The following is a 27,219-nucleotide window of genomic DNA, read 5'->3' as shown; positions in this document are numbered from 1 at the left end:
AATTTGAGCATTAGCCAAATCAATGGGCACTTGGTATACAGTTTATGCAGAAAACCCACTGATCGCAATACACTTCCATCCTCTGAGACTTAAGCAGTCTCTCCCCATCTCTCCATTAAAGCGAGTGATGCATCAGAATTGAAAGCAATAGGCAGAGCTAGAGAGCGAATTGCTCCACAATTAATTAACGCAGTGGAGCAGACGGATCTTCTCTAATAAGAGGTGCACCAATCTCACTGACATACCAATGCATACAGATCAATTTTACCAATGCCTGAGGGGGAAAACGGAAAATAACGCTGACTGCTACAGGTGCTTAGGGTGAACCACATGCAGCCATATGATCCAGGGTAGGTAATTTCATCACCCTCATTTGGGAAAATCATACAAAATTGACCAACTGCATGACTCAATATGTAATTTAAAGGATTTTATGCACCTGTGGGTTAGCATATATTTGAAAGACTAAAAATTGTCTCAGGGAATGTTTTGCTCATCACAGGACTTTCATCCGCAATGCATGCAAAGACATCAGGGAAGCCCTAACAGTGGCAAGATATTTTGCACAGATGGGCCATCAACTGGCCACTTTGATGTTTACAGGAATCGACCAAGTCCCAGTTCCATGCAGGAGTGGAGGGAGCGATTTGGAATTGCCCAAAAAGAAGCATATTAAAGTTTTAAGTTGGACACTGTGTTTCTGAAGGATTTACCTTCTTCCCTAAAATACTAATTATTTACTGTCTTGTTCAGATCATAGAATGTAATTTGGTTTGTTTACTGCATGCTGCTTTTTGCTTCACATTGGTAAGGTATTTAGTTTTCAGCAGTTTAGGTGGTCTACTCCTACATGACGCGAGTTGCCTCCGTTAGTTACTTTGTTACAAATTATATTAAAGGGATTCTATAGCGTGAGGATGTCCAGCATTGTTTAGACAACCGACAGTCATCTAAATACTCGGAAGTCCCCATAGTGGCTGTCTGGTATACTTAACCCTGCAAAGTAATTATTGCAGATTCTCAGTAATTATTGCAGATTCTCAGAAACTGCAATGATTACCACTGTAGAGTTAAGAGACATGGGACATTGCACCCAGACCACTTCAATGAGCTGAAGTGGTCTAGGTGCCAACAGTGTCCCTTTAACCCCTTAAGGACCAAACTTCTGGAATAAAAGGGAATCATGACATGTCACACACGTCATGTGTCCTTAAGGGGTTAAGTGCCTGTATACATGTTCTGAAGCTATGTTCATTAAGTGTGGTGGTAACTAGCCCTGGTACATTTTTGTGTAAATATGTTTTTACTATGTAACATTGGCATTTCTCGCTATATGATGTGCTTAGGATGTTACTAGTATTTTCACCTTTTCATTGATCTGTATGGATGACTGGTATGTAGAACTTTGCTTCACATATCAGATTCTACTTTATACGATACCGTTATGCATTACAGTGAGGGGAAAAAGTATTTGATCCTCTGCTGATTGTGAACGTTTGTCCACTGACAAAGAAATGATCAGTTATAATTTTAAAGGTAGATGTATTTTAACAGTGAGAGACAGAATAAAAAAAAAAAAATCCTGAAAAATGCATGTCAAAAAAGTCATACATTGATTTGCATGTCAATTAATTAAATTAGTATTTGATCACCTATCAATCAGCAAGATTTCTTGCTCCCAGGTGTGTTTTATACAGGTAACAAGCTGTATTTAAGAGAGTGCGCCTAATCTCAGCTTGTTACCTGTATAAAAGACACCTGTCCACAGAATCAATCAATAAATCAGATTCCAAACTCTCCACCATGGTCAAGACCAAAGAGCTGTCCAAGGATGTCAGGGACAAGACTGTAGACCTACACAAGGCTGGAATGGGCTACAAGACCATCGCCAAGCAGCTTGGTGAGAAGGTGACAACAGTTGGTGCGATTATTCGCAAATGTAAGAAACACAAAATAACTGTCAGTCTCCCTTGGTCTGGTGCTCCATGCAAGATCTTACCTCGTGGAATTTCAATGATCATAAGAATGGTGAGGAAGCAGCCCTGAACTACACAGGAGGATCTTGTTAATGATCTCAAGGCAGCTTGGACCACAGTCACCAAGAAAACAATTGGTAACACACTACGCCGTGAAGGACTGAAATCCTGCAGCACCTGCAAAGTCCACCTGCTCAAGAAAGCACATGTACAGGCCCGTCTGAAGTTTACCAATGAACATCTGAATGATTCAGAGGAGAACTGGGTGAAAGTGTTGTGGTCAGATGAGACCAAAATCAAGCTCTTTGGCATCAACTCAACTCGCCGTGTTTGGAGGAGGAGGAATGCTGCCTATGACCCCAAGAACACCACCCCCACCGTCAAACATGGAGGTGGAAACATTATGCTTTGGGGGTATTTTTCTGCTAAGGGGACAGGACAACTGCACCGCATCAAAGGGACGATAGACAGGGCCATATACTGTCAAATCTTGGGTGAGACCTTCTTCCCTCAGCCAGGGCATTGTAAATGGGTCGTAGATGGTTATTCCAGCATGACAATGACCCAAAACACACAGCCAAGGCAACAAAGGAGTGGCTCAAGAAAAAGCACATTAAGGTCCTGGAGTGGCCTAGCCAGTCTCCAGACCTCAATCCCATAAAAAAATCTGTGGAGGGAGCTGAAGGTTCGAGTTGCCAAACGTCAGCCTCGAAACCTTAATGACTTGGAGATGATCTGCAAAAGAGGTGTGGGACAAAATTCCTCGTGAGATGTGTTCAAACCTGGTGGCCAACTACAAGAAACGTCTGACCTCTGTGATTGCCAACAAGGGTTTTGCCACCAAGTACTAAGTCAAAGGGGTCAAATACTTATTTTACTCATTACATGCAAATGAAGTTATAACTATTTTGACATGCGTTCTTCTGGATTCTTTATGGGGGTTATTCTGTTTGTTACTGTTAAAATACACCTACCATTAAAATTATAGACTGATTATTTCTTTGTCAGTGGGCAAACATTCAAAATCAGCAGGGGATCAAATACTTTTTTCCCTCACTGTATACTTGTGCTTCATGTTATTCAGTGGTAGTTTCTATGGTGATGGGGGTGGGGCGTTAATTTCATACTGAGGATGAGGAGCCTATTTTTCACTTTTGTAGAGTTTGCCCAGGATATTTAAATCCATTGTTTTGCTATTGCTTGTTATCCTGCTGAAAGTCCAGTTTCGATAACAAGCAATACAATGGATACAAACAAATACTTAAGCATATTTGAGCAAGATCAGTGAGTGCATTATCTTTCTATATATATCTATCTATACAAATACACACTTACACACACATATATATATATATATATTTATATATATATATATATATATATACACACACACACACTATATACATATATCTATATATCTATATATATAAATATATAGACACATATATACATACATACATACATATACTTACAAATATATATGCACACATTTACACACACACACACACACATATATATATATGGGGAATTGCAGGTACACCCAGAACATACATTTCTAAGTAGTGGTGCTGCTGTAAAGACCTATATATACAAAATACAGATGGTACAAAAAAGGCTACTTAAAATGCTAAACGGATATCAGAAACTCTACTCAATGTATGCTTTTCTGTTGTCATCTCCAAAGGGGTACCTATAGTTGATGGTTGGAAAAAGCATAAATTGAGGAGAGTGTCTGGATGCAGTTTAAGTAGTAAGTATTGCAGTTAGCGTGTAAATCTCCTATTTAGGACTTACATATTGGGAACCTGTGATGTAGTGGTGGGCTTAATACAATAGTGCCATATGGCGTAAATTAATCCCTATGCTGAGATTGGTGATTTTAAATTTGGAAAATATAAACTTTTTTTTTTTGTGCGCTGTTCCCTACATACATACATTATATATACACACACACACACTATTATATATACACTTTACGGATTGTGAATATGAATATATGAGTATACTGGCCTGTTGATAAAAATAACAGAAGTACAGCAAGAGGAACCTGGCCAATATGTATGTAAATACAATATATACAGAGCAAATATATCATGAGTATAATTAAATAGCACAATATAACACAACACAAAAACAAAGATAAACAGTGTATAGGGCTTTTGTATTGATATGTGAAATAATAAAATAAAATGCATTAATTTACTAAAATGCAGTGACTGGAATTGTTTATAATACATGTACTTTTTTCATGTATAATATTTGTACATTATTTTGAAGTTTTATATTAATCTCATATGTCTGTACAATACGTTTTTGAAAACATTATTTTTCTTTTGCACTGATTGTTGTGTGATAGTGAAAAATATACATTTTGTACAAAAATAGGCATTCTAGTTTCACTGTATAAAAATACATGAAATAATAAGTCTCTAAGACACTAGAGGGTGTTGTAACACATTACTTTTTTTGTGCTGATTACCCCTAATGCTTAAGCATTTAGAAATACCTTTATAATCACTTTAAGAGATACATTTTAAAAAATGTAAAAATAAGAACTTAACACGGCATTGCATACATCTGAAAAAAAAAAGATGAAATTATTTTATGAGGTCACTTGTTATATGATCATCAAGATGTCATATAAATATAGAAGCATCCTTCTTCCTTTTCTTTTCAGTCTTTTTTGGCCTAAAATAACACAATGACAATGTCAGTCATTAATCTGTCAATAATATCTCAAATATACAGAAAAATGTAAACCAGCACTGTAATCTAAAATTTCATTCCATAAATCAGTTTAAAACAATAATGCAAATTAACGTTATTTATTTTAGCACAGAAAGGAGGTTTAGCTGGAATTACCAGTTGAAGATCTGCCAGCTTTGTACTATGTAGGTGGCCATCTTGGAAATACAGCACACTTTTCAAACTTTCAGTGAAAGTTAAAAGGGATACTCAAACAATTTAAGCTTAAGAAGGTTTGGTGTGTAGACTATACCAGTGTTAGTGCTCAATTATGTATCATTTGTATATGCAACCCGAGTCCCATCTTCCCTGGATGTGACTCACACAGACTCAATAAATAAAAAAAAAGGTTAATGCACATATTCTACAGCACTGTGTGCACTTTAAACGTTTTTATTTCCTTCTCTGTTGATTGAAAAGTAATCATACACCATAGGCTGCAATCTCAATAAAGCAATTAACAGAGCAGGAGATATGAGTTTCTAAAGTAGACACACTGGGTAAGTAGGAAAGTTTAAAAATGATACCTGTTTGTTTAGGAAATGTTTAGTGAGACTGCGTAATTCATAGACAAGAGAGGTGTGGTTGAAGATGCAAAAACATCATGATATAACTCCTAAATGACATAGAATTAAGCTTTGAGATTGCAGGGACACTATCTATTCACTAAAGCTATCCATTACACTAAAGTTGTTTTGGTGTTTAGCAGGTCCCTTTAACCCCTTAAGGACCAAACTTCTGGAATAAAAGGGAATCATGACATGTCACACATGTCATGTGTCCTTAAGGGGTTAAAGATAATACGTGATACAGCAGCCAATTAGAGAATGTGTTTTGTGAAGTAATTTACAGCTACTAATTGACAGGTTGTAAAAATTGACCAAGGTTATCTGTAAATCATTTATTTTTCATAAAACTACTGAATGGGTTTCATAACAGGGTTGATGTTCCAGGAGGGATAAGCCAAATGGCAAATGATTAGACATTGCATACCTAGATTTCAATAAGGCTGTTGACAATGTTGCACATAGAAGCCTGATCAATAAACTGCAATCTTCACGTTTGGATTCCAATATTGTTGAATGGGTGACAGGTAACAGAGGGTTGTATTCAATGGAGTATATTTGAAGCATGGTCTTGTCGCGAGTGGGGTACATCAGGGATCTGTATTTGGACCCATTCTCTTTAATATTTTTATTAGTGATATTGCACTAGGTCTTGATGGTAAGGTATGTCTTTTTGCTGATGATACTAAGATATGCAACAGGGTTGATGTTCCAGGAGGGATAAGCAAAATGGCAAATGGTTTAGGTAAACTAGAAAAATGGTCAGAGTTGTGGCAGCTAACATTTAATGTGGATAAGTGCAAGATAATGCATCTTGGATGTAAAAACCCAAGGGCAAAGTACAGAATATTTGATAGAGTCCTAACCTCAACATTTGAGGAAAGGGATTTAGGGGTGATTATTTCTGATGACTTAAAGGTAGGCAGAAAATGTAAAAGAGCAGCAGGAAATTCTAGCAGAATGCTTGGTTGTATAGGGAGAGGTATTAGCAGTAGAAAGAGGGAAGTGCTCATGCCATTGTACAGAACACTGGTGAGACCTCACTTGGAGTATTTTACGCAGTACTGGAGACCGTATCTCCAGAAGGATATTGATACTTTAGAGAGAGTTCAGAGAAGGTCTACTAAACTGGTTCATGGATTGCAGGATAAAACTTACAAGGAAAGGTTAAAGGAACTTAACATGTATAGCTTGGAAGAAAGACGAGACAGGGGGGATATGATAGAAACATCTAAATACATAAAGGGAATCAACACAGTAAAGGAGGAGACTATATTTAAAAGAAGAAAAACTACCACAACTAGAGGACATAGTCTTATATTAGAAGGGCAAAGGTTTAAAAATATTTTCAGGAAGTATTACTTTACTGAGAGGGTAGTGGAAGCATGGAATAGGCTTCCAGCTGAAGTGGTAGAAGTTAACACAGTAAAGGAAATTAAGCATGCGTAGGATATGCATAAGGCTATCCTAACTATAAGATAAGGCCAGGGACTAATGAAAGTATATAAAAAATATGGGCAGACTAGATGGGCCGAATGGTTCTTATCTGCCGTCACATTCTATGTTTCTATTTAAATGAATCAACACAATGTACACAACGTTGTTAGCATGACATATAATGATGCACAGACTATTTCTGCTGACAGAGAAACTTTTAAAAGAAACTGCAATTGTTGTGAAATAGAGGTATTTAATAATTTATTAAATACAATAAAGCTATGTGTATTTAATATTTACATTAATTTAACAAGATATATAATTATTGTTATATGAAGTGGAAGTGTCTAAATTATTATTTTGCATTTAAAGGGACATGCTATGTATAGTATACAGCTTACTGTGTGATTATGCTGCAAGTAGTCTTTCTTTAGCCCATAATGTGCATTGCACTTCAACCTCTTGGGTGTCACAATTATAAACAAACATCTCAAATGTCTAATGTTAAGGTAGTTAGAACTGATCTGCAGATGTTTTGGTGGCATTACTCTCAACAACTGGGCACTGTTTCATCCATCATGTACAGCAACAGAAAAGAAAATGAAATTATAGAAGTTGTTTGTGACAGAACAATTGTTCTGTTGCTGATCTGTCATCATGTCAGACCTATGTTGTTTGTTGTTTTGCCAAAAATGCCAGGCACCATAACCATGTTCCCCTATTGCTTTATGTTCAAAGCATAATTCTAAAGGTAAAACAGACTGCAGGATTACACTGGTGCCTGGCCAGCGCTTGCTAGACAGTCACAACATTAAAAAAGTAAAAAATTGGGGCATTGTTGGAGCAGGATGGATGTGCTTTGGTGAAGCTCTGTCCTTTCCAGCCGAGAAGAGCAAAACTGTGCAGGGTACCAAGCAGCTATTTAATATAATTAATTACTGCTACCTCTGGAATGTTGCAAAGAAAAAAATTGAAGCCTGGGAAGGCAGATCGGGCTTACTTTCTATAATGGTAATGATCCTGAGCAAGATGATACCACACTACTCTCTAAGGAGGACTCTTTAATTCCCAGCCTCCCCAGCTCACTGAGAGGCCTTGATGGCTCTCCTCTCCAAAACACTCGAGGCTACCATCACAAACCAGCTTCAAACTCTGGAAGGTAAGCTGATATGCAATAAATTTTTTTGGAAGAAAACACAAAAAACCTGATTTTCAAAAAAAAAAATGTACTGCTATAAAAATAATCCATCTTTGCCCTGTGAGCGCTAAGCTTGCATAGTAGGCTTTCCTATTACTATCAAGGTTATTCACTAAAGTTAATTTAAAATGTATATTATATTTATATTTAAGGTCAATATAGACAAACTGGAAACCTTTTCTAAACCAGCTATGCTTTCCATTTAGCTAACCTAGCATTAACATTTAAATTCAAGTTGAATTCATCTTGAATTTTCACATTAGTGAATAACATTGTATATAAACTGACAGGTAAGTCTCACTTCTCAAATCTTTAGAGAATTGAAACTGGCCTGTTGAAGGGCCAATGCTTTTTAACCGTTTGTGCTATTAGACAGTGGGCAAATAGTTCAGATTTTTTTTTTTTTTAATTCAGGCCCGTTTTCGAGAGTCAGGACTAGATTCCACCAATCCAGCAGCATTCAAGCATAATGAAATCTAGACCCAATTCGGTGCCTAAATTGTTAAATCGTCTGAATAATGTCTGGATTTTGCAGTCAGAATAGCTCCATACTCAGCTGGATGTTTTTCCCTAATTCGGTACAGGAGCTTTCGTACCTTAGTGAATAATCCTTTATATATGAATTAGAATAGTTTTTTTTTTTTTTTTCAAATCAGTTATTTTGGGCTAATTTTTGCCATATAAATTTCTATTAACTATTATTTTTACTGTCATTTATATAGTGCCAACTTATTCCACAGTACTTTACAATATTATAAAGCGGGGTATTTAAGAAATGAGTCAAACTATTACATTTTTTTTTATAATAACAGGAATTGGTCGATAAGGACACGGCTAAAATGAGATTACAGTTTAGAGGAGGTGGGGTGTAAAAACACAATTGGAAATGCAGTTTGGGGGAGTGCAATACTTAGGAATAAAAGTTTGTTGGAACTAGAAAAATAAATTCTGTCATTTTAAAGGACCACTATAGGCACCCAGACCACTTCAGCTCAATGAAGTGGTCTGGGTGCCAGGTCCAGCTAGGTTTAACCCTTTTTGCTGTAAACATAGCAGTTTCAGAGAAACTGCTATGTTTACCTATAGGTTAATCCAGCCTCTAGTGGCTGTCTCATTGACAGCCGCTAGAGGCGTTTCTCACTGTGAAAATCACAGTGAGAAGACGCCAGCGTCCATAGGAGAGCATTGAGAATGCTTTCCTATGAGACTGGCTGAATGCGCGCGTGGCTCTTGCCGCGCATGCGCATTCAGCTGGTGATGTCAGAAGAGGGAGGAGAGTCCCAGCGCCGAGGGAGCCCTGCGCTGGAGAAAAGGTTAGGGATTGACCCCTTCCTCCCCCTTCAGCGCCACGGGAGTGGGACCCTGAGGGTGGGGCACACTCAGGGCACTATAGTGCCAGGAAAACTAGTATGTTTTCCTGGCACTATAGTGGTCCTTTAACCCCTTAAGGACACATGACATGTCTGACATGTCATGATTCCCTTTTATTCCAGAAGTCTGGTCCTTAAGGGGTTAAGTAAGTGTTTTGTTTTTTTTTAATTCTTTATTTTTGCAGTGCATATAAAGACCATAACAGCAGGCGTGTGGTGCCCCAACAGCATTCCGCACGCTGAGTATCAACATTTTAACATTGGGGTTAACATAAATCCGTGCACTTTTTTTTAAAATAAGTATATTGAGGTTATTCACGTTTAAACTTTACGCTGGATATACAATTAAATGGTTTAGTTTTAAGCTAGGCAAAGCATCAACAATAATAGGGAGTTCGCTGTGCGCATAGACCTAGACAGGTATGTTGAGAGGACTACAGGATGCATAGTTAAGTAAACAAACGTGTTAATAACATGCTGAGTGTCTGCAATCAGTTACTGCATCGTTATGAGTTAAACGTTAAGGCTATACTGAAGTTAAAACAAAAACAAAAATCTGTTGCTTGAACTGACCCTGGCTTTTGTAGGCTTATTCACCTGTAGACATTAGGGGAATGTGAAACTTTAGCATATTTAGGGGGCAGCATTAGTTTAGAATAAGCATGCAACTAGACATTTATGCAGTATGTATGAAATCAATAATGCTCAACTAAGCTAATGTGGAGACAATAACAGAACAGTGTTAATTTGCAGTCATCTTTCTTGGCGTTGGGAGGGTTGTCAGAGTCCAGTAATGTGCTGTACCGTGGTATACCAGGGGTGCATTCCAGACATACTCAGGTCCGCGGTATGTTCATCCGACACCGTGTATGTGCTTCAGGAGAAAGTCTGTGAGGTGTCTCAGTATGGTGTCTCCGTTCTTCCCCTGGCTGTTCTGCGCCCGGTGCCGGTCCTCGTGATGGGCTCCCCCGCCTGGCGTGTGTGTGCGGGTCCGTGATGTGCGGACGCTTGCTGCACTTAACCGGTGGTGTTGTACGTCGTTGCAGACGGTGTGGGTCCATTTATTTGGGGAAGTCTGCTGCTGGCCCAGTGGATTTGTTGCCTCCGGGTGGCCTTCTGGCTGGTTATGTCTGCAGCTCTCGCCCTGGCTTGTGTGGAAGCGAGTGCCGGTGTCCGAGGGGCTTGGCGTCGATTCCCGCCTTATGAAGTGCCGGCGTTGCCCCCTAATTCGCCCTCTGGAGGCCCGAGGAGGATTCCAGCTCATACTTCTTCTTGTCTTCGGGCGGATCCATGCCGCTGCTTCCCTCCTCGCCCGCCTGAATGCCTGTCCCTGGGTGTGGAGCTTTGTGCAGAGGTGAGCAATGAGTCTGCCGCAGAACTCTGCTATGTTCCCGGGAGGCTGGTATAGTGAGCGCTTCGTCCCAGACTGCCTGGTTGCCGCCATCTTGTTTGGACCTCGTGGGTCCTGTTTAGTAGTAGCTTGGTCTCGCAAAGGGGTTGTCATCCCCAGAGTGGACCGGGATAACCCCCGCCGGTCCAAAGGGGGGGGGTAGCAGGGCTTTGCTCTGTCCGCGCTTGTATGCGGGCTGTGGGCCGGGGGATCGGCCGCCTCCTCCATGCTCCAGACCCCGCTTAGGCCACGTGGCCGGTGCGGACTTTCCCGTGGCGGATTGGTACCGGACTGGTACCATTCTGCTCCGCGTGTGGTCCCGGTTCGATACCTGGGTAGCTTGTGTTGTGGCTTGCATTAAATCAGGCAGATTGTGCATTTGAGTGCCCTCTGGTACAGGAGCCCTCAGAGGACACGTCTGGCCATCTTGGCTGTCAGGCCCCGCCCCTAAGTAAGTGTTTTATTGCTTAGGTCTTGATATAACAGAATAACCTTTAGTAGCAATGCAATCTTTAGTATGCAGATCCTTATTTGAATACTTAAACAATGTCCAATAGAATTATATGCAGAGTATAAACAAGTAGTATATATGCATGAGTTGTGCAGGATATATTCATGTTGCAATTTAAATACAGGAATATATTGAAGCACTGTGAACTGACTTTTTGAATTGACTGGATTCACCCTTTGAGAGGATTAAACTGAATGACTTTAACAATACAGCAAATCCCAGTATAACAGAAGAACTTACCGTATATACTCGAGTATAAGTCGAGTTTTTCAGCACATTTTTTGTGCTGAAAAACCCCCACTCGACTTATACTTGAGTCAATGTCTGTATTATGGCAACTCACATTGCCATAATACAGACCAGGACCGCCGGGCTCATTACAAGCCCGGCGGTCCTGTTGGGGGCTGGCAGAGAGCTGGAACTTACCTTTCCTGCAGCTCCTGTCAGCTCCCTTCTCTCTCCTCCGGTCCGGTCAGCTCCCCACTGTAAGTCTCACGTGAGAGCCGCGGGGTCAGAGCGTTGCCACGGGTTACCGTGTCAACACTTCGCGCGGCAGTCTCATCGCGAGACTTGCAGAGGGAGCTGACCGGACCGGAGGAGAGAGAAGGGAGCTGACAGGAGTTGCAGGAAAGGTAAGTTACAGCTCTCTGCCAGCCCCCCTCCTACACAGCACATCCACTGGACTACCAGGGAGTGAGAGCCCCCCTCCCTGGCCAGCTAACAAGCAGGGAGGGGGGACAAAAAATAAATAAATACAAATTTAAATAATAATATAAAAATAAAATATTAATATTAAAAAATATATAAAAATAAAATAATAATATAACAAAAAAAATATATTAAAATAATAAAAAAAAAAATGCCCACCCCCCACCAAGGCTCTGCATCACATACACACACTGCACTCATACACACACACACTGCATTCATACACACACACACACACACACAGCACTCTCACACACACACACTGCACTCATACACACACACACACACACACACACACTGCATTCATACACACACACACACACACTGCACTCATACACACACACACACACACTGCATTCACACACACACTGCACTCACACACACACACACACTGCACTCACACACACACACACACTGCATTCATACACACACACACACACACACTGCATTCATACACACACACACAGCATTCATACACACACACACACACACACTGCATTCATACACACACACACACACTGCATTCATACACACACACTGCATTCATACACACACACTGCATTCATACACACACACTGCATTCATACACACACACTGCATTCATTATATACACACACACTATAAATAAATATTCAATTAATATAATTTTGGGGGGATATAATTTTATTTAGAAAGTTACCAGTAGCTGCAACATTTCCCACCCTAGTCTTATACTCGAGTCAATAAGTTTTCCCAGTTTTTTTGGGTAAAATTAGGGGTCTCGACTTACATTCCGGTCGACTTATACTCGAGTATATACGATAGTTTGTGGAGGTTGGTGATTAGAGAGAGTCCTTTCCGTGTTTAAGAAGTCTGTAGTTCAGCTATATCAGTTTGGAGTAAAGAGATTAGAGTAGTCAAAGTCTGTTCCGTTTCCAGGGAGTAAAGAGTTCAGCAATGTCGGTTTTGGAGGTTCAGTACACAGCTTGGTAACACAGCGAGCCCAGACGGCACTTTGTAACAAAATGAAACAAATTGACTGAGCACTTGAGATTACCTGCAGCTTCATTTTAACTCAGGTGTGGGTGACATCAGAAGCATAGGCGGGGCCTGATCGGTGTACCAGGAAGTGCTGCACAGTGTAGCTGCCGATCAGTAATCATGACAGAGAGAGCAACCAAGTGGCAGGTTGGGAAAGAAGTAAAACTGCAAGGTGGGAGTGAAGTAAAGTCTGAACTCTCTAATTAAATTGAGAGATTAAGGGATACATTTGAGAAATGACAGTTACACAGGGAGGCCACAGCTTAATCTGCCAAAGGTCAACTTTTCATTCTTTTAAAATGAACTTGTATTTATTATTATTGATTATAGTTGCTTCCAAATAAGGCAGTCTTTACACATTCTGGAATGGTGCATTCCTTCATAGTGTAATTTGGCATCAAGCAAGTTTACAACGGAGACACTACAACTACAAGATATATATAATTAAAATTGAAGAAAAGAAATCTAAACCGAAGAACATGCTTTATGTATTAAAAAAAGGTTGTTTTGATAGAGCCCATTTAAATACAATGTCCTTTAAGGAGAGAACTGTCCTTGCCAAGCTTATCTAATTGTTCTGTACCAAATGTCCACTGCTAAAATCCATGCTTCATGTATTAATCAGTGCTTTTACGATGCAGTAGGCGCATTCAGTCTTAAATCCTTGCTCACATTAATTTATGGATACTGCTCAATCTTTTCAAACAGAATTGTTTTTAATAAATGGACGGTATTTGGAAAAAGTTAAACACATTTTTTTACTTTTTTGTTTATGCCTACTAAAATAATCAGTTATGTCTGCTTCATCTATGCTGATACAGACAACTCAGGCACACACACATAAGCAAAGTTATGGTGCACAAAGCTGCTTTCCTCCCTTGAATGTTGTCACATAAGTGAAGAAAATATTGTGCTGGTATAGGCCAGATGATTTTGTTCAAAGGCATAAAGCTGTGCTTTTTCCTTCCAAAAAAGTAAATATGTTTTGCTCCAAAAGATTGGCTACCAGCTGCTACCAACATGAGAAGTGTGTCAGAATATTAATCTCTTTTTGGAAAAAAGGGAAGGAAGGTGCTTTTCTCCTCAGATCTCTACTTGAGGAGCTGTGCCCATCGTGTTAGCTTTCTATATATTTTTTGGAGTTGTACTATGGAACAACCCTTCACAACTAATGTCCTGAAATTGCTTAAGTCCATAACCGGGCTGAAACTCCCATACATTTGTGTTGCACTCATTGCATCATCACCAAAAGCCTTCTGAATCATCTGAATAGTTTCCATAGAGGAATATTCAAGCTTAACATAAAATTTGATGCAGATTCTTAGCTCTACTCACTCAGTAATTTTGAATGTGACGACACATGCTTACTCAACGGTGCAAGCATCCTCACTGACTATTACAGTGCCTACTAGTTGGTGATATATCTCATTTTCAATGTCCTCATGGCAGTGAAGAATCTGATTGCGAGACAAGGGAAATCCCCCCACAACTATAAGGAAGTGGCACATAGACTGCAAGGCACTGGATCTTTACAGAGGAGTGATCATTGTGGGATCCTTTTTGCTCTCAGGTTTCCTTCTGAAAGAGCAGATACTGATGTATCTGATGTACTGATGTATCCAGTCCTCACCCTTTCCAACCTCGCCCCCCATTTCTACCTCTTTTGTATCCTAGTCGGTTGTGTAACATGTTTATGCCCCTTTTGTATACTGCTTATTCAATGTTCCCTTTCCGTGATATTACCAAAATATGTATTTCCATTTAATGTCTGGGATCATATTGTTGTTTCCTGTATAAATCCTTAAAAGTTTAATTAACCTTTATATTTTGGAAAAAAAAAAAATCAGGAAAAAAAGACCACATTACTTTTCAAAGTCTTTTTTAGGTATTTGTATGAGAAGGTTTGTGAAACGTTCCACTGCTGTGTCTATTAGGTATCACGACTATTTAATTATGTATTCTTAGTCTCTGAACTGTTGAGTGCTAAACTACATATCCCATAAATCCCTATTTAACTTACTTGCATAATTGTTAATTCATATTCTTCGTATAGCATTGACGTGAGGTGGTCCGGCAGCCCAGACTGCCTCTTTAAATATACCAGTACAAAATTGTTAAAATATTTAACTATTTGCAATTATGTATCTTTTACAATAGAACACGTTTACTGTACAAATGCCTACCATACGATTACAATATATTGTGGTTTTGTTTTGTCTTTGAGAAATTTTATTGGTCTATTCAAAATTAAACTGGATATGCCCAGGGACGTTTTAGCTGCGAGGCAAACAAGGCATTTGCCTTGGGCGGCATTTTCCAGGGGGCGGCAAAAAAAGCCGCTCCCAAATGCCCAAGGCAAATGACTTGTTAGCCTTGCGGCTAACTGACATGCTGGCGGGCTGCTGGGCGGTCGGCTGGCGAGGGAGCACTTCCTCTGAGCTGTCTGCTCAGCTCCCTCGCGTGCCGCAGAGTGAGGCTGGGAGCCGGAATATGACGTCATATTCCAGCTCCCAGCCTCACTCTGCGGCGCGCGAGGGAGCTGAGCAGAGTGCTCAGAGGAAGTGCTCCCTCGCCAGCCGCCCGCCAGCATCCCCCGACCGCCCAGCAGCTACTGGACCACCAGGGAGAAAGGTAAGGAGGCTGGGGAGGTTAAAGTAAAAAAGTGTTAATGTGAGTGAGTGTGTGTGTGTGTGTGTGTGTGCCTGTTAGTGTGTGTGCGTGTCTGTTAGTGTGTGTCTGTTAGTGTGTGTGTCTGTTAGTGTGTGTGTGTGTGTGTCAGTGTGTGTGTGTGTCTGTTAGTGTGTGTGTGTGTCTGTTAGTGAGTGTCTGTTAGTGAGTGTGTGTTTCTGTTAGTGTATGCATATCTGTCAGTGAATGTGTGTGTGTGTAGTTAGAAGGTGGGGCGGGGGGAAGGGTTGGGTGGGGGAGGCGCAGGGGGGAGGAGAGAGTGCCTGAATTAGGGCTGCACAAAACCAGGATACACCACTGGATATGCCAATATGTAAGATAAATATTTGGGGAGCCAGTCTAGAATAAACTGAACACCATTTCATGAAAGCTTATATATTATGAAAGGCTAGTATAATTTCACCTTGCAAGGTTTTCAACATCTTCAATTGTTTCCGGTAACGAAATTCCCATGGTCTCTGGCAAAAGCATCACAAGACCACCACATATAAGTCCAAGTATTGCTGAAACAAAATTAGAAATTAAACAAATGTATGTATTTATAAATGGTATACAAGTTACTGTAATACAAACATATCACTTGATTTACATTGTGCGCAGACTCAGATTTTAAGAATATGAAAATATACTAAATGGCATAGGTTTGCTCTGTAATGAGGTTATATGTCACTTCATGCTATTGAAAAATACAAACTATAAAACTGCATTTAAAAAAAAAAAAAAAAATAAGTCTGTCTGGAAAGTATCCAGCCATCTAATATGAAAAATAGAGACATTTATTGAAGTAGATTAAATAAATATTGTACATAGGACAATGACACCTCAGTCCCCTTCTAAGTAGGCACCTTGGGACCTCACACAGTTCTCACAGCGTCTCTGTTCAAAATACTTTGTTGGAATCACCATCAGCTGCTTTGTCATATTTACCTGCATCTCATCAACGGTCTGAAATCTTTACCCTTTTAAAGGTGATTTTAGTTTTGGGAAAAGCCAGAAGCCGCAGGGTGTCAAATATTTCAACAGATTCTCAACTATCCCTGAAGCATTTGCGCCACACTTTTATTTGTGTTGCACTCATTGCATCATCACCAAAAGCCTTCTGAATAATCTGAATAGTTTCTATAGAGGAATGTTCAAGCTTAACACAAAATTTGATGCAGATTCTTAGCTCTACTCGTACAGTAATTTTGAATGCGACGACCACATAATACACATGCTCACTCAACGGTGCTAGCATCCTCACTGACTAGTACAGTGAAGTAATTATTGTTAACGCAAAGTGTCCTTGGCTACCAAGTTACATTGATGTGGCACACACCGTTCTCGACCGACCTCGTATAATAATTATGTTGACATAACTCGAGTGTTTCTTTTAAATACTCTATTGGTACTTGCTATGTTTTAATGTTAGAAAATGTTGTTTTTGTTGTTATTATAATGCTAATTATAAATTCAGGTTTGCTCAGAAAATCATGGACCAACTAATATTTCACACAAACGAATAACACTAGGAATTTTAATATACAATAGATAAAAACATATCTCACCAAAGATGATTAAAGGCAATTCCACCCATAGTGCAGCCAGTCGGAAAAGTAGAAATGGGGCTATGATTCCCCCTAAGTCACACATGCCTGAACACAAGGACACACCAAAGTTTCTGCAAAGTGTAAAAAGATGCATATAGATAATTTTTTATTTATTTAAAAATAGTTAATCATTTCCTGGCCAACATGACAGCATCACTAATGGGTTAAATCGCCACTCAGCATTCAGGACAGGAAAGTATCAATTAACAAATCTTAATAAATTCACCTCCTTCTGTAGACAGCACAGTCTTTTATTTTATTTTTTTTCTTCTTTCCTCCAGCAGTTAGGAAACATGTTTTAGCAAAATACCTACGTTTTATTTTATGCTCATCAGGACAATATTTTTGAAAACTTTGCCAGAGTTCAGCCTCTTGTCCCGAAAGACACAGTAAACACCTAGGCAAGGTGACAACCTGAGTTTAATAGCCAGAGGTCTGACCTCGCCTCTCTACTGGAGGAGATGACAATGATACATGGGGTGCATAAGAAGGCCTTGAGTTTAAGCAGATTAGACTGTTTAGTTTGTAGAATCCCCATAATTCGATCCTCACACTCTGGAGGTTTCCTGTGCTAGGGACACAGAAGTGCCCTCTAGTGGCTGTCTAATACACAGCCACTAGAGGTGGAGTTAAACCTGCAAGGTAATTATTATTAATATATACACACACACACCCTTTGTTGATCCTGTTAGATGTTTTATGTCTTGGACTACAGGTCCTTTGCATACCTACCAAGTCTCCCTATTTAGTTTGGACTTATTGTCCATGTCCTGATGTTCCTCTGATTCTAGGAGCGCTATATAGCTGGTATGTCTGAGGGTATACCAGGGCACCACAGGTATAACACCCCCAGTAATATGTCTTTAAACTACAACAATTGTTTAGAAATCAGTCTGTGTAATTAAGTTACATTGTTCTTGCTCAAAATTATAAATGTAAATTATTCATAAGTCACCTAAAATAGCCACACCCCTAAGATTAAGGTGTCCCTCTTTGTCTATTTGAAACATAGGGTGGTATGTTTTTGCTTAGGATTTCAAATGACCGCCCTGCCTTAAACTAAATTCAGTATGTCAATATCTGCGTTTGGTATGATGTTTTTGACTAATGTTACTATCTTAGCAGATAAGACAGGTTAAAAAGAGACTAGGAAATTGTCCTAGGTTATGCATTCTAAGGTAGTTCCTACATGACTATAATTTTAGACAAAGTCTGAATAGGTTTATCGGGATTTTACATCTATACTAAGCAATTTAAACTATACAAGATGCATACAAAATTCAAATTGTTATCATAAGGTCTCATTACATACTTTATGGTATAATGTGTCTCATTTTTATTTCAGGTGACTTGCATGTGGTTTTATTAAAATAGGTTGATATTAACCTATATCCTATCCTATGCTATAGATTTTACACCACTGTATCCAAAGATTGGTAGGTAGTTTGATGAGATTTAATTCCACAACAGTACTTTATATTTACAAGATAGCTGTTGCTAATATTTTGCTTATACCTATGTAAATATAGTTAGACTGAATTTTACTATTTAGCCATAATATATTTTTCTAAATGTGTTTTGCATCTTTATTTTGTAGAGTTTATCTGCTGATTACATAAGATCTTCATTTTAAGAACTTGTATGTGATGTCTGTTTCTAGATCTGACTTTGCAGTATCACAGAATCAATGTCCAGTGTAAGGTGTATAGGGACTTAATGCTCTTTTCATGTGACCAATATATGTTGGGAATATGTATATGTGTTTTCTTTTTTCTATCATCTCTCCTACACTTATATACTAGCAGTAGTGATGTCCCGAACGGTTCGCTGGTGAATAGTTCCTGGCGAACATAGCTTGTTCGCGTTCGCCACGGATGGTGGACATATGCGATGTTGGGTCCGCCCCCTATTCGTCATCATTGAGTAAACTTTGACCCTGTACCTCACAGTCAGCAGACACATTCCAGCCAATCAGCAGCAGACCCTCCCTCCCAGGCCCTCACACCTCCTAGACAGCATACAATTTAGATTAATTCTGAAGCTGCATTTTTTTTTTTATTATTATTATTTTTTTTTAGACAGAAGTGTGTTATATTTGAGCATGCTAGGCTGAATGTGCGTATATCATGGCTAGTTGCACTGAGGGTATGAGTATATAGCAGTACATTGTTGTGAAAGATTGCTTATATGTTTAGGGTGTAGCTTGCACGTTATCAACTGTGTATTTATATCAGCAGCTCCACCACTAGTTATAAATCAAGTGTGAGCTCCTGCCGGGAAGTAGCTGCTCCTGGGCATCCCAGAATTGGGAGACCGGCCGCCTCTCCCGCTCGGTGAGCACCAGGCCACACTTGCCACGCGGAGGTAAGTAAGACTCTGTCGAGTTGCTGACCGCTATTAGGCATGTCGGGTTGGTCAGGTAGGAGCAACATTGCTGGGTCATCCCCTTCTGGGGTGAAATTCGCTTGTTGATAGCTGCTTAAAGTGAGATATTGAGGGAGCTCACACGAAGTGCGTCTTTCCTCCATGACAGCTAGGCCCCGCCCCCCGGAAGCTGCATTCTTAGTGAGAGGAGGGACAGTGTAGCTGCTGCTGATTTAATAGGGAAATCGATAGCTAGGCTAGTGTATTCAGTGTCCACTACAGTCCTGAAGGACTCATCTGATCTCTGCTGTAAGGACAGCACCCCAAAAAGCCCTTTTTAGGGCTAGAACATCAGTCTGCTTTTTTTTCCCTGTGTAATATAATTGCAGTTGCCTGCCTGCCAGCGTGTGTGTCAGGCTCACAGCGTATACTGTGCCCACTTGCCCAGTGCCACCACTCATATCTGGTGTCACAATAGCTTGCATTTAAAAAAACAAAAAACTTTGACTGTAATATAATAGCAGTCAGTTTCCTTCACACGTGTGCGTTTCAGGGCCTGCCAGGGCACAGTGTCACACCAGTGCAACTCATATCTGGTGTAACAGTAGTGTACATTTAAAAAAATATATACAGGGGGCTTGTTGTCACCTTTCGGGGACCCTTGGTGTTGTACGTGGCTGGGTGGAGGAAGAGACCTTCAATGACATCAGTGAGGACAAGGAATGGGACATGGCTAGCTTGGTATCCAACCTTGTGCAAATGGGGAGTTTGCAGTTGTGCAAATGGACTGTTTGCGGTTGTTTGCGGTGCGTTAAACGGTGAGTTTGGGCTGTCACTGTGAAGCGGGCATAACCCTTACACTACCTGATCGATAAAACATCATACCTGATGTTTTAAAGCACGTTATTCCAAACAATTTAGGAATGTTAGGTGATTTATGCCCTTTATGGATTAAAACTATGTAATTTTCCATGGGAGTTTTGCCATGGATCCCCCTCCGGCATGCCACAGTCCAGGTGTTATTCCCTTTGAAACAACTTTTTCATCACTATTGTGGCCAGAAAGAGTCCCTGTGGGTTTTAAAATTTGCTTGCCTATTGAAGTCTATGGCGGTTCGCCCGGTTCGCGGAAGTTCGCGTTCGCCGTTCGCGAACGGAAAATTTTATGTTCGCGACATCACTAACTAGCAGTGAAATATGTGGCAGTGACTGAACCCTCAGAGACATGGATATTATCCATTAAAAGGAATGTATCAGAGTCTGGGACATTGTGCTCTCTTGTTTAGAGGTTACGTACTATTATCAAGTACAGATTATCTCCATTTACTCATTCAACAGACCTCTACCTGGGCAATAGCGACATCTTGGGCATCTGTTACCATTGGAAAAAAAGTGTAGGACTGCTACCTGGGCTTTAGATTCTATTTTTACAAGGAATTACTGCCTAGACATTACTCAGGATAATGGTTGTAAGTTTGGGTCTCCATAATCCTCTTAATAACACTTCAGATGCTTGAGTCCTAAATACAGGTGTACTCAAGACACATTATACAAGACAATATTGTAGTGAGTATTTCAGACGTTGTGCATGCTAATACAAGTTGAATCTTTTTTAACCTTGATTACTATGAAAATGTTGAATACGTAGAAGGAAAATGCCCAATCCAGTAATCCCTTGGTCTCATCCTCTTTGCTCACATTCTTGTCTACAGTGACCATAAAGCCAAAACTAATAATTTTATTTTGGATAAATGTGGACCCATTGCATATGTGCCATAAATATATGAGCAACTTTGCTATTGAAAGTAATCAAGTTGGGTCAGAGACATCAAAGTGCACAGTTCTCCAGTTAATACCTATTGGAGAAAGAAGATTGACTTGATTTGCTGATATCACAAGGGGAAGATTAGGGATGTCAATAAGCCAAAAAAAGACAGATATGTGGATAATACATACATACATGTCTATGAAATGCATTAGCTCTTGTAAGGGTGATTGAAGGTTTAATTACAGAGCTTCCCTTTTAAGGTTATGTTGCTTGTTTCATTCTATAGTCACAGTTATATTATTAATATTGTTGGAGGGTTTTCTGATGTATTGTGGCGATTTGACAATGGAATTTTTTTCTAAGCTCACCTTCTGTATTTTAGCTTACATTTTGATAATGTCTTCTTTTATTCACTAAAATTCAATGTTTAGATTGTATTTTCTTACAATCATTTTTCAGGTCAGGTGCATAAATTAAAAAGGTAATCGGACAGTCACAACTTTTTTTTTTTTTCAATAAACTACTGCTGGTCATGAAAATATAAACAGAAATCATAAGAATGATTACATGAATTACCTCAATGTTGTCGGATACAATTCTGTATTGATAAAATATACTATTTCAAATGCCATAGTGATGCCTAGCCTTCCCAATGTTGCTAATGTCGTTTTTAGCCATAGTATATCTGCAAACAATAAAATGTTTTGTGAGAAAACACAGTTGATCCAAAAGTTTCAAAGACAGAGAATTTGTCACAGTTGGGCACAGTTGGGCAGTTTTTTGTTTTTTTTCCCCCATTTTACAGAGAAGAAAACATTAAGATATTGTTAAGTTAATATGAGCTGAGGAATGTGTGCAAATAAAGCTTTACCATTGCAAAACATGATATACATTTTTTAAATCATAAATATATAAAATGCACAATTTTTTACTGATTGTTATTTTGTGGTAATTTTAGTTTTAGGGAAACATATTACTATAGAGCCACTTAGCTTTATTTTAAGGGATCTGTGTAAAAAACACATGGTTAGTTCATTTCAGTTCTGGTAGGTTTTCAAATGTAAACTAAATATTGAGTTAAAGGAACACTATAGCGTTAGGAATACAAATGTGTATTTCTAACGCTGTAGAGCCCTAGTCACCGTTTAGGTGACTATGGCCCCGTTCGGTGGCGAATAAATTGTTAATTAACCATTTATTTGCTTACCTTTATCCAGCACTGGGCTCCTTTGGCACCAGTGACCTCTCCTCCTCCATCGAAGTCAGCTCCCGAGTGGAGCCGAATGCGCATGCGCGGCCAGATGGGCGCGCACATTCAAACTAGCCCATAGGAAAGCATTACTCAATGCTTTTCTATGTTGATCTTTTTTTACACTGAACTCTGAGGGCGTCCACAGTCAAATAATTGTGATTTACTCCGTGTAAATTGCGGAAGCGGCCTCTAGTGGCTGTCAGGGAGACACGAGAGGCTGGATTAACCCTGCAGTGTTTTCAGATTCAGGGTTAAAACTAGGGGGACCTGGCACACAGACCACTTAATTTAGCTGAAGTGGTTTGGGTGCCTATAGTTGTCCTTTAATATAATTTTCACTGCCTTAAGGACATACTTACCTAAAAATCACTTCCAAAATGACTGCTAATACAACCAACTCTATTACACATATTGAATTTATTTGTATCTCTAACACATAGTTACATAGGCTGAAAAGAGGCACGTTTCCATCAAGTTCAGCCTTCCTCACTTTTTTTTTTTGCTGTTGATCCAAAAGAAGGCAAAAAAAAAAGCAGTTTGAAGCACTTCCAATTTTGCAACAAACTAGGAAAAGAAATCCATCTTGACCCCAGAATGGCAGTCAGATTTATCCTTGGATCAATAAGCTATTCCCCTACATTGAAAAATGATATCCTTGAATATTCTGTTTTTGCAAGTATGCATCTAGTTGCTGTTTAAACATCTGTACGGACTCTGATAAAACCACTTCTTCAGGCAGAGAATTTTATAACATGACAGGAGGCTTCGTATTTGCTTAAGTCTCTCTTTACTAGAACTCCACAGCAGCACAGAAAAACAACCAATCAGAAAAAAGTTAGGTACTATAAAACTCCCCTCCCCATGCATAATTTCCTCTTTCTTTGCTGCTCCGCATCAGTACAGGTCAGAGTACCACTGCCTCCTGCTTCTAGTGGGTGGCTTTGGGATTTTATTATAATATATTTATGATTTATATTTATTATATTTAGTTGTCATATTATTTTTTTATATTATCCATATTATATATATATATATATATATATATATTATTTAGTTATATTTTGTTATATTTAGTTGTCATATTATATTTATCTATTTATTTTTTAGACTTTATAGTTATATCTTATTTGTATCTATTTATTTCAGTTTGGTATAACTTTCCTATTGCCTCCTCTTTGCTTCCACTGTTTCTTTGGGGTGTGTTCCTTTCAGGGTGGTGGTTTATGGGGGTTCCATTGCAGTCAGCTTCCCCCTTCTTTTTTCACCCTTCCCCCACCCTCAAGCGCCTGCCTGTTAGCCCTCTGCGGGCTATGGGCGCTCCGCTCGGGGTGTCAGGAGATTAGCCGTTTGGCTGCCTCCTCTGACTTCCCGAGCTGCAGTGTGAGCATGCCGGCGCCCGGGGTAACTCGCGGTCGGACACGAGTACCGGGCGGCCGGATCCACTCACACACGTGGCCGCGGCCTGCTTTATCCGCGGACCGCATGTCCGCCGGGGGAGTAGGGAGCACTAACGCTGCCCCACCTCCTGTGGTTTCTCCTCCTCCGGTCGCGGGTGCTACGATACTGCCGACCGGAGTCTCGACACGTGGCTGCCTTCCGCGGACCGCATGTGTCCGCCGGGGGAATTGAGAATAATTACACCTGCTCGCCCCCCCCCCCAAATCCCCTCCTCACCTCACTTCACTATCAGAGGTGCACCGGGAAGCCGTTAAAGGCAGAGGCAGGCTTCCCCTCCAGGGTGCCGGCAAGTACCTTTGATTTCCACCAGTGACAGGTCTGTCTGGTTAAACAGTCACATAATTTAGATTCTGCAGTATTTTTATATGTTGTGTCTTTAGAGATAGTTTACATGGCTTAATTTTTGGTAATTTATACTATACTGTGTTTATACTGTACCCTATTTATCTCTGCATCAGCTTTATTTTATTTTTCCAAATGACACCACTGGCATTTTTATTTTGTGACTTGTTTAGGATCAAGTCACATGTTAAATGAGGTATCCATGCTGGTGCTGGTTAAATGACTTTATGTCATACATTATGCTCTTTAAGTCATATGGAGAAGCTTTGTTCCCACTTCTTTTATTTTTTAAAAAAATTCTTTATTTATTACAAGGCAAGACACCACATGCATTTAGAAAACAACAGGAAATAACAGGATCTGATGGCATACAACATTGCATATAAGAACACCGAAAACAGTAACAGGCATATTAAAAATGTAAAAGAAACAACTATATAGACTGTCTTGAAGGTGTCACAATGAATGATTGTCCTTTAGCCATAGTCCAAAAGGTGTTAGATGGTCATGGTGTTGCGCCTTGTTGTTTTAAGGGTAAGTAATATAAAAATTCGATCATTCCCCATACACCGTTCAAGCTAACGTAGCACTCGTGGTCATTAAGATGTAGGGCATGTACTCTCATCTAATAAACCGTCTATCTCCAATCTAACATACGAGGCCCCCTGCGTAGGTGGACTAGCCGACCCTGCATCATCAGAATGGTCTATCAAACCCACCGCATCGAAAGTGCTGCATCGGTTCCCAATGCGTAAATCGTGGAAGTTTGTCCATAGAGGCAACTCAGTAAAAAGGGATAGGTGGTGTAAATGGAAACGATCGTAGAAAAGAAAGAAAGAAATAGATTAAAGAAGGAGGCGGGTTGTCCACTGGGGGGGGGGGGAGGGGAAGGGAATGGGAGGGGAGAGTGCAATATACTGCTAGCCGGCGATCATGATGGATAGTTTCTGTGGACTATATGCGATACAGCTATGGGAGGTAATAAAGATCAAGGAGCCCAAGGCACGGGTCATAAGTTGGAACCACCCCATCGGGGTCTCGAGAGGTCCATCGCAGGATGTCATATTGAGGGAGTAAAACGGGGCTAAGGATTTGACATCCGAGGCGGGGGCCCGGGGGAGAGGTCCCAGCAGTCCGGTCCCCTAATCTCCCATTCCGCTATCCACCCATGGGGCCCAGACCCTGTCAAACTTTTTGAGGGTGCCTCTGACCTGCGCCGTTAGCTTATCCATGAGGAAAGCATCTTTGATCTTCTGTATGACAACATCAAGTGGGGGAGCCTCATTATGTAGCCACACTTGGGCAAGTGCTCTCCGGGCTGCTAAGTTCTCCTTATGTAATACAGTTTGTTCCATCCTGGACCAGTTGTCTATAGATCTGGCCAGAAGGAACACCCAGGGGTCTAGTTTAACCTCTTTATCAAAAATATCTTTCAAAAGCCCTGTCACTAGTTTCCAGAATTTTTGTGCCTCGGGACAATCCCACCACATATGTAGGTACGTCCCTTGCAGACCACACCCTCTCCAGCATAAATCTGTGGGCGATTTATGCATCTTATATAACTTCACCGGAGTGGTGTACCACCTGAAGATAGTTTTATATGCTTGTTCCTGCATGGAGACACATATAGACGAAGTGGCCGCAGCCTCCCAAATCTCCTGCCAATCAATACCTTCCAGTTCTTCTCCTAAGTCAGCTTCCCATTGAGATATATAAGTGAGTTCCCCCCATTCTTTCGTACTCGAGCTTAAGTGAGTGTATAGCAAGGAGATAAGACCCCTAGGGATCCGTTCCTTAAGGCATATAGTTTCAAAGAAAGTGAGCGGCTTCAGGGCACTGATCTTAATCAAAGGGGTTTGGGCAAAGTCCCGAATCTGGAGGTAGCGGAAAAAATCGTCGGGGCGCAGCGTAGCCCTGGTTTTCAGATCCTCAAACGATATAAGGGAGCCACCTTCATACAAGTGGCAAAGACGCTGTACCCCTGTGCTTTCGATACCCCCAAAATCCCTAGCATCTAGTCCCGGGGTAAAAGCTGTGTTTATCAAAAAAAGGGCTAGGGGTGAAAGTTGGGGTGACAAACCGTATTTAGTCGAGGTAGCATCCCAAAGTCTCAGGGAATTCGCAATAGCCGGACATTCGATGCGGGTCGAGGGCCGATGTTCCCTAGGGACCCACATCAAAAATTGGGGTAAGTCGGGTCCCATGAGAGATGACTCCAAGTCTACCCACCGCCTTTCCTCCAGAGGGGAATGCCACAGAGCCACTTGTGATAGCTGAGCTGCCAAATAGTAGAAGTATAGATTCGGGAGTCCCAGGCCCCCCCTTGTCTTAGCCCTATAGAGAATGTTTCGGGAAACCCTTGGCCTCTTATTTTGCCAAATAAATTTTCCTATCGCCTGCTGGAGCCCGCCTAGGTCAGATTTAGTCAGCCTGACCGGGAGGGCCTGGAACAGAAACAAAATTCTGGGTAGCACGTTCATTTTCACCGAATGGATTCTACCAATCCAAGAAATTGGTTTATCCAGCCATTTCTCCATATCGGTGATCAGGGTGCGAATCAAGGGTGTGAAATTTTGTGCATATAGACGCGCAGGATCCGCCGTCAACCTAACCCCCAGGTATTTGACCTGGTCCCTCGCTATACTAATCCGGTAGGTATCACCGATAGAGATTATATCCGTTTCAGTCATGCAGAGAGGGAGTGCGCTCGATTTAGGCATGTTCACCTTGTAGCCGGCTAGCCCGCCGTAGGTATCAAGGACTCCCGCCAGTGCCCTCATTGAGCTAATCGGATCCGTCAGGGTCAGCAATATGTCGTTGGCAAAACCCGACACGACA

At 40.5% G+C, this 27,219-nt stretch overlaps 1 protein-coding gene across 1 annotated transcript in view; it reads right to left on the bottom strand.

Moving 5' to 3' along the window:
* Nucleotides 1-3,576: 3,576 nt before the first annotated feature.
* SLC22A3 (solute carrier family 22 member 3) overlaps nt 3,577-27,219 on the bottom strand; it is a 363,281-nt gene continuing 339,638 nt past the window's right edge. The window contains exons 8-11 of the mRNA XM_063443336.1: nt 21,906-22,014; nt 17,157-17,269; nt 16,013-16,112; nt 3,577-4,664 (exon numbers count right to left, since the gene is read on the bottom strand). Of these exons, the coding sequence (XP_063299406.1) occupies nt 4,613-4,664; nt 16,013-16,112; nt 17,157-17,269; nt 21,906-22,014 (374 nt within the window). The 3' untranslated portion in view covers nt 3,577-4,612. The remainder of the gene's footprint in view (nt 4,665-16,012; nt 16,113-17,156; nt 17,270-21,905; nt 22,015-27,219) is intronic.

This window comes from Pelobates fuscus, chromosome 2 (assembly GCF_036172605.1).
Source record: "Pelobates fuscus isolate aPelFus1 chromosome 2, aPelFus1.pri, whole genome shotgun sequence".
NCBI lineage: Eukaryota > Metazoa > Chordata > Amphibia > Anura > Pelobatidae > Pelobates > Pelobates fuscus.
The sequence above is the reverse complement of the archived record's forward strand: the minus strand, read 5'-3'. Positions and strand labels throughout refer to the sequence as shown.